Source organism: Tarenaya hassleriana, unplaced genomic scaffold (assembly GCF_000463585.1).
Source record: "Tarenaya hassleriana unplaced genomic scaffold, ASM46358v1 Cleome49, whole genome shotgun sequence".
Taxonomy (NCBI): Eukaryota; Viridiplantae; Streptophyta; class Magnoliopsida; order Brassicales; family Cleomaceae; genus Tarenaya; species Tarenaya hassleriana.
In genome coordinates this window covers 83,946-93,010 of record NW_010967605.1, presented here as the reverse complement: position 1 = coordinate 93,010, position 9,065 = coordinate 83,946, and the positions used below count along the sequence as shown (strand labels likewise).

The following is a 9,065-nucleotide window of genomic DNA, read 5'->3' as shown; positions in this document are numbered from 1 at the left end:
GATGAGGCCCCCGCCCCCGCCGATGGTTGCTGTGGCTTGGAGAGAGGCCAGAGGGAGAGGGAGTGGAGGCGACGGAAGCCGCCGAGGGCGAGGACGACGGATCTGAGCTGTTGATTGCCGCAGCCGATGTTGGCCCAGTGGCGCGTGCAGATCAGCTCCCAGAGACGCTCGTCCTGAGCCGTGCGGTTCCAGAGCTTGCTGACGCAGGACGCCATGGCCAAGGACCTCGCGTCCACGTGCTTCAAAACCTCGAACAGCAGATTCTCGTCCAGATTCGTGAACCCTACCCCTCCGTCTCCCTCCGCCTCTTCCACCGCCTTCATCTTCTTCTTATTCTCCGACCCATCACCCTCCGCCGGAAAATCATCAGCTCCACGCTTCATGAGGAATCGATGAAACTCAGAGAGAGATTGAAAATCGGAGGAAAAAGTTGGGATAGATGAAGACGAAGATGAAGATGAAGATGAAGAGAGAGAGAGAGCGAGTATTATCGAAAACGACAAAAGGAGAGAAAATGAAAGCGGTTTGTTTGGTTTTACCCATAACGCCAAATGACGATGTTACCCTCTTTGTTTTTTTAATTACCAATTTTGTGTTTTTTAAAAGGTGGGAACGATCACACTTCCAAGTGAGTTACAAATGCTAAATATGTAAAATTCGAATTTAAAGTGAAATATCGATTAAAAAAGGTATTATTATTATGACTATTTTTTTAATTATGGTTTTTGTTTTGCATTTTAATTTATTATCACTAAGCATTTTGAATCGGTTAATTATTTTTAATGGCTCGAATGATAAAAAAAACATTTAAATGTTGGATTAGTGATTGGCATTGTGAAACCATTGTTTTTTTTTTCATTTTCAAATTATAATTATATTTTCACTAAAACATGATGCTTCTATTTGGAGTTGTCACAAAATAGACCAAATGAAACAAATGTACCTAAAATGTGAAAAATATAAAAAAATGAATTAAAGTTTATGATACGAGAATAATAAATTGATTAAAAGCATGTTATTTTTTTTCAAAGGGTATATTTTCTTTTAAAGTTTTTATGAAGTTTTGTGATTTAGTGTTTATCATTAGTGATTAGTGATGACTTTTTCATATTTAATTAGTGGTTTGTCTTTATTTTGTTAAGCCCGAAGCCTTTTGTCTTTATTTAATTAGTGATTATGTTTTGTAAATGATAATTATTGGTCACTATGGGCACCCAAAATAGTGGGTGAATATGGGTATTTGTTTCTGGAAAACATTATTATATAATTTTTGGATTTGATATCGGTTTTGTTTTGGTAATCGGATATTTTGGACCAAGATTCAAACTAATCAAACAGTCGGGAGTCATCCATATGATTTGGATTATACATTCTCTCTCCAAACTCGAAGTTCGAATACAAGTTTTGATCGATGAATACATCTTGTTATGGGGATATTCGAAATATAAGGTGAAAGAGGAGATATCAAGAGGAGGGAGATGAGGTGAAAATGGCGACGAGAGGGTTAAAGTCGAAAACGGTTAAGGTTTTGTCATCCGAGTTACACTTACTGCATATTTCTCGATATATCAATTATATTATGTCCTTAATATTATGTAACTATTAATAATGACACATAAAATACACCCAACACCTAACAAAAATAAAATACACCCAACACAAGTTTTCTTATTTCAGTTTTATCTTATCATGGGTATTAGATAATCATTGAACTTGAATATTGAGATAATTTCGGACTTCATCTACTTATTTATGTAACAAATGTTTTTAATCTATAAACATAATTAGATATCTAAAATCATACAATTTTTACATATCGATGCGATTTAAATACAAGAGAGAGGTGTCTGTTAAAAAAAATGATGTTATGACACATAAATATAACAAACGACATATAAAAAATACTACTACATATAACATATTATAAGAGGGGGGGGGTTAGTAGTGGAAATGTGGTTTCCAAATTTGGTATGATTAAATTAATTGACTAAGATAAATTAGGGTTTAGGGAGCATTATTCCACACAAAAAGTCTATTATTACACCAATCAACTTTAATATAATCCTAAAGAAGCATTAAGACTTGTAGTATTATGCTATAAATGCCCTTAAAACCTTTTTTTCCCTGCTTAAACTAAAATAAAAATTGATAATTCTGTGTAAAATTATCAGAAGATATAGTTTGTTTAAAAGTATAATATATGCACATTGCGCACTACAAAAAAAAAGTGGTCATTTCCAACCGGATTTGCCCGTTGGAAATGACCAAATTTCTGTTGAAAATTAATGCTTCCAACGAATTTCAAACGGATAAATCCGTTGTAATTACGTCATTGAAAATCGGCATCCGTTGGACAACCGTTGGAATTTTTAACGGAATTTCAACGGATTTTTCCTTTCCAACGGATTGCGGTTGAAAATCCGTTGGAATTTTTTTCCAACCGAAATCCGTTAGAAATTTTTAATCGATTTTTTCTACCGACATCCATTGGAAATTTCCAACCAATTTCTATTGGAATTCCGTTGGATTTTTTTTTTAATAAAAATTTTCAACCGATATCCGTTTGAATTCCGTTGAAAATTTTTTCCAGCTAAAATTCTTTGGAATTCCGTTAGGAAATTTCCAATCGATTTTTTCAAACGACATCCGTTGAAAATTTCTAACGGATGTCGGTTGGAAATACCGTTGAATATGTTCAACCAAAATTTTCAATTGCATATATTGAAAATTCCGTTAAAAATTTCCAACAGAAATTTTATGTGGTAATCCGTTGAAATTTTTTATAGAATTTTAATAAAAATCGTTATTGAAACGCCGTTGAAAATCCGTTGAAAATTTTTCAATGGATAAATTTGTTGGAAAATTGGTTGAAAAATTCGTTAGAAATGGATGATTTTTTTTTTGTAGTGACGCTAGTTCCAAGTCAGACAAGATGTAGCTATTGGTAATAACTCACGATAATATATTAATTTAATAATGATTCATATTTATTACCATGTAGTGTTATTTACCTATATACCACTATTTTTTGCTACTAGCATTAGTGGGCGGTACATACATACATACACACGTGTTAAAGTATTTTTTTAAATGAAATTATTTCTTTCACACTATAAAATTTACACTTCGCTTCAAGTTACTGTTTTTTTTTCTAATATCCTCATGGGAAAAAAAACCATGAACCCACTTGTGGTTAAGCATGGTAATGGATGACAACAACCATCAAATCATCATGCCGCATGCGCAGCATATACACATCATGGATCTGACATGACCAAGTTGACTGAGTTTGGAGCTTCAATTTTACGAGATCCCCACTTATCTCAATGGACCCATTAAGAAGCCCAATATACTTTTCCCCTTCATAACAAAGTGAGCAAGTGAAACCTTTTCACACACAAATTTTGTAAAAAAAAAGGTTGCATGTTTTAGAATTTGTAATAAAGATTTCCACATACATTACGGTTAATCCACAGACATTAGCCTCCAAACAAGGAAATATAATAATTGTTTAATTATAAAATCTTATTGTAACTAAATAATACCCTTATTTGTTCAGACTACAATTTTCAGCGGATATAGACCAATTCTAGAGCTGAGACAAGACTGGAACCATCTCGGCTCGTGGTCTGCACCATGCGACCAGTGGCTCGGCCTTGATCATAGCCACATTGAACAACGGCCTCATGTCGACGACCTCGCCTATCTTCTCCCACTCGAAGCACTGAACCATGGCTCCAACCGTGAGGGCAACCGTCCTCGTACCCATCCCAGCCCCCGGGCACGCCCTCCTCCCGACCCCAAATGGCAAGAACCGGAACCCATCTCTATCCCCGATAAAACCCTCGAATCTCTCGGGCTTGAAAGCCTCTGCTTCGTCCCAAAGCTTCCCGTCTCTATGGACCGCCAATGCGTTCACCAGAACCATAGTGTTGGCCGGAATCTCGTAGCCGTCGAGGCTGAATTTCTTGGAGGAATAGTGCGGAAGCAAGAGCGGAGCTGCAGGGTATAGTCTAAGGGTTTCGTAGATAACGCAACGAAGGTAAGGTAGGTTCTGGAGATCCGAGTCTCGGATTAAGGCGTCGTGTTTAACGTTGGCTTCGATCTCGGCTCGAAGCCTCTCGAGCTTATCAGGGTGGTTCAGAAGAACCGACATTGCCCATTCCATCGTCCCTGGCGAGGTATCCGTCCCCGCATTGAACATTAGCTTCAACATAGAAACTTAAACATCAATCACAAAAGGGTATTTGCTTAACGCCGACAGAACCAAACAAGAATCTCACATTTGCTATGTCCTTACCACAATGATCCCTTTGATGACATCGTCGGGATAAAGCTCGGGATCTGATTCTTGAAGGGACAAGAACTTCTCCACAACTGATGACGCAATCTCTGTCTGGTCGTTTGATCTGTTGCTCTTACTACGGACCTCGTCAACGAGATTCTGCAGATACTCATCTCTCATCCTCTGCATCTGAATCACTCTCCTCTCGATGCCCTTATACCCAATCCTCCTCAAGACCGGGAGAAAATCGCAATCGTTCATCGACATGCTCGAGAAGAATCTCGCCTTGAAATCGTCCAAGAACCTCGTTTCCGATTCTGGGTCGACCTCCGATTTCTTCAGTTCGACCCCTCGCTTCCCAGCTACGATCCTCAGCATCACATGAGCAGTGAAAAGCGTGAACAGATGCTTCAAATCCACTTTCCGAGAACCATAATCATCACCGTCACTGCTACATAATCTGAAGAGCTTCGAGCACAGATTCACGACTTCTTCGTTCCGTACGAAAGCGTTCTTCTGGAGACTGGCGGAGGAAAAAGCTTCGAGCGTCGAGAGACGGCGGAGATTCCGCCATAGATCTCCGTACGGAGCGAAACCGAAGTTCTTGTAGTCGTAGCTGAAGTGGTCGGAAGTGATGGTTCTGGGTCTGTTCGCGACGGTTATGTCGTGGTCGGTGAAGCACTCTTCAATGGCTTCCGGAGAAGAGAGAACCAAAACGGGACGACATCCGAACTTCAAGAAGAGGAACGGGCCGTAGTCGAGGGATAGATCGTGCAGAGCTTGCGGTAAGGGCTTGTTCTTGATGAGGTGGAGATGATGCTGGCTCATTCATTTGGATCGTGGAAGAGGGATCGGACCTGGGGGTAATTTACGATTTTGCCACGCTAGGGTTTTGGTGATGAAGACAACAGTCGTGATGAAGAAGATGACGAGGAAGACGAACCAGAGATTCTCCATTTATTTTCTAAAACATCATCGAGGGATACCATGTCACGACAACACAAAAGTATATAGATTTGTTATGATTGTTGATAAGATACTGTTTTTTTTCCTGTAATCGAATTTCCCATTTCATTGTTTTAGGTCATTATTTATTACTCTCTCCGTGTTTTTTTAACACGTATAATAATAACAAAAAAGTACAATTTTAAAAAATATCTAAACTTTTCAAAAAAAAAATTAAAAAAAAATCTAAATTCTGCTTTATGTAATAAAATCTGAAGTTATTTTTGTATGTTAGAAAAAAATTAAACTTTATAAAATTTGTTATTTTTAAATGTAATTATATAATTTATGATTTGATTGATCGATAAAAATCAGTATACTTATCATCATTTATCATTTATGATAGTGTAGATAATAGCTTGTACCATTTGACTAAATTTAGGATAAAATTTATAAAAATTTCCAAACTTAAAAGATAGTTCATCTAAAAAATTTATTTTCGAACTTACAAAATAAATTATTATAATTTTCAAATTTATAAAATATATCATTATAATTATCAAATTTTTTTAATAAAAATTGTCGATGTTTTTTTATACAATTAATATGTTTAGAAATTATAATAATACTAATTAACAAATTTAAAAATTATAATGATATATTTTATAAGTTTCAGAATAAATTTGTCAAACAAAAAATTTAAAAATTTGTTTTCTACCGTTACAAGTTTTTATCCAATTATAAATTGATATGTATAATATCAAAATACTTAAAAAAATATAATATTTATAAAATTTAGATTTTATTTATTAAAAAATAGAATTTATATTTTTATAAAAAATTAAAAAAATTGAATATTTTTTTTAGATTTTTCCTAACAAAAATTCATATTTTATCTAAAATACTTTTTTTAATATGTAACTAATTATTATTTTAAAATATACAGAATATTTTATTATTATTTATATTAGATAAATTTGAAAACAATATAAAAAATATTTTAAAATTTAAAATCGTCATTTATTTTATTTTTAAACAAAAAATCATTATAAAAGGTTTGAATGGTAGCTTTTTTATTTTGGGTTTTTGGTTTTAATTTTTAGTTTTTGGCTTTAGTTTTTAGTTGTTGGTTTTTGGATTTTATAAGTTTGTAAATTTAAAAAATTGTGGTGTTGAATGAGAGGTGGTTTTCAGAGTTTTTGGATTTTAAAAAATGAAAAAACCGACAATCAAGTTTTTTAAAATTTGGTTTTTCTAAAAACCCGAAAATATATTTTATAGAAAAAATCAACTAAAAACCAAAAGCCACATTTTTTCAGATTTATAAACTTTCAAAATCCAAAAACCAAAAACCAAAAACTAAAAACCAAAAACCAAAAACTAAAGCCAAAAACCCAAAATAAAAATCAATATCATTCAGAGCCAAAAGCTACTACCATTCAAACTCTGTATCATTTGATTTTTAGTTGATTTTTCTATAAAGTAGATTTTCGGGTTTTTAGGAAAACCAAATTTTAAAAAACTTGATTGTCGGTTTTTTTAGTTTTTAAAATCCAAAAACTCCGGAAACTACCTCTCATTCAACACCAAAATATCATTTACAATTAAACCGAAGATTTAGAATTTCTTAACAAAATAGCTTTTATTAAAAATTATATGTTATTATTATTTGTCTCAATTGTTTCATAATATTAATTTTTTTGTTAAAACGTAATATTTATTTTTGTATTAAAGTTAAAATATAATATTATAACTGTTACCAATAATAACAACTACAATTAGTATATTATTTTCTGTATCTGAATTTTTTTAACTTTTGTTTCGATTTATTATTTATTTTTCCAAATCTTTTAAATCGTTTTTTAAAAAAAATGATACAAATATTTCTTTTCCATACCTCTAGCCGAAAGCCTCCAAAATAGAATTCTCCGGCTTTAGTGGTTAGCAGACAGGCACCCACAGGAACTGAGCACGTCCTCCATGTGCATGACGTGGAATCTTATCTAATTGCCACGTGTCTGCTCTCACCGTCGGAATGAGGAAAACCCTACCAGTAATAGAAGAAATCGAAGACGATGATCAAAGATTTTGTCGGAAAATTTAGGAGAAACTGAGAGAAGGAGAGAGAGTCGGCTAATATCTGTGGTAGAGAGAGAAGGAGGAGGAAGGCGCAGACTTACGGAGTTGGAACTCGAAGAGCAAAAACCCTAACATATTTCTTGTTTTTTACACAATTACCCCTTATATATAAACTAATTACAAAATTAGTCATATATTATTAATATTATTAAAACGTACGGATCGGATCGGATATATCGGATAATTTTATTTTGATATCCGTATCCGACAAATATTTTAAAATCAATATCCGTATCCGATCCATGTATTCCAGATATCCGAATTTTCGGTTCGAATACAGATCGAATAACGGATCGGATCGGTTTTTTCGGATATTATGTACAGCCCTAGTTAACAGGCACCCACAGGAACTGAGCACGTCCTCCATGTGCATGACGTGGAATCTTCTCTAATTGCCACGTATCTAATACGTATATAAATGATAAATCTTAGAACAAACTAATTACACGAAATTAGTCGTACACTGTCGTTTTCTAATTTTGAAACGACTATTGCAAATGTTAGAAATTGTTAAAAATAGATACTGTAATATTAAAAGCAATAGACTCATGAATTCTTAAAAATATTCATATATACATATATATATATATATATATATATATAAGCGGATTGACTTAAGTTAAATCCACGAGGCCTTGAAATAATATCATTACAAATAATTTTCTAAATAAATTTTCCGAAAATTATAAGCCAGGTCCCATATATAATAAAAGGAAATCATTATAATTCTAATCATTACCATATATACCTGCTCTGATATTTTAATACTCATCTGAAGAAGCTTTTGAGCAAAGAAGAAGAAAATAACATGGAGACTCACTTGCTGTGTCTTCTTCTTAGTTTTCTCGTATCCGCCATTGTTATCACAGTCAAAGCTCTCAAGAACACGAAACACAAATACCCACCGAGCCCGACTTGTCTCCCGATCTGGGGTCACCTTCATCTCCTCAAGAACCCTCTCCACGAATCGTTACAGAACATATCTTCTGAGTTCGGTCCTGTTCTCTATCTCAAGTTCGGGTCTCGTCCCTTTGTCGTCGTGTCCTCCGCTTCGATCGCCGAAGAATGTTTCACCAAAAACGACATCGTTTTTGCCAACCGGCCCAGGACTTTATCCGGAGACCGCCTCAGCTACGGATACTTAGCCATGGGTTTCGCTCCGTACGGCGAGACCTGGAGGATTCTCCGGCGACTTGCGGTGGTTGAGGTCTTTTCTTCGAACAGTGTCCAAAATTTTTCGGCTTTACGCTCAGAGGAAGTAACCCATCTCTGTCGCAGAATCTTCCATCTTTCCGAGAAGGGTTTCGAGAAAATCGATCTGAAGTACTGTTTTTCGCTTCTGACAGCGAATCTTCTGATGAAAATGGTCGTGGGGAGGAGAGTTTCCGAGGGAGATATCGAGACAGAGAAGCAGTTGCTGTCGGAGTTTAAGGATAGGTTCTATCCAACCATGACGATGAATCTCTGCGATTTCTTCCCTTTCCTCAGATGGGTTGGATACAAAGGAATAGAGAAGAATATGGAGCGTGTTTTCAGAATGAGAGATAGTTATTTGCAGAAACTGATCGAAGAAATCGGGGAAGAACGAAGCAGTAGGGTTTCCAAAGATAAATCGTCGAATCCGACACTGATGGAAACCCTTTTGTCGTTTCAAGATTCAGATCCAGAGTTCTTCTCAGACAACATCATCAAGAGC

The 9,065-nt window shown here is 34.9% G+C and overlaps 2 protein-coding genes and 1 pseudogene across 2 annotated transcripts in view; 1 reads left to right on the top strand and 2 right to left on the bottom strand.

Moving 5' to 3' along the window:
* Nucleotides 1–581, bottom strand: part of LOC104825757 (F-box protein GID2) — a 1,179-nt gene extending 598 nt beyond the window's left edge. The window contains exon 1 of the mRNA XM_019204014.1: nt 26–581. Coding sequence (XP_019059559.1) covers nt 26–383 — 358 coding nt within the window. The 5' untranslated portion in view covers nt 384–581. The remainder of the gene's footprint in view (nt 1–25) is intronic.
* A 2,853-nt stretch (nt 582–3,434) lies between these two features.
* LOC104825756 lies at nt 3,435–7,399 on the bottom strand (annotated as a pseudogene).
* A 723-nt stretch (nt 7,400–8,122) lies between these two features.
* Nucleotides 8,123–9,065, top strand: part of LOC104825755 (isoflavone 2'-hydroxylase-like) — a 6,316-nt gene continuing 5,373 nt past the window's right edge. Inside the window, exon 1 of the mRNA XM_019204004.1 lies at nt 8,123–9,063. Coding sequence (XP_019059549.1) covers nt 8,178–9,063 — 886 coding nt within the window. The 5' untranslated portion in view covers nt 8,123–8,177. The remainder of the gene's footprint in view (nt 9,064–9,065) is intronic.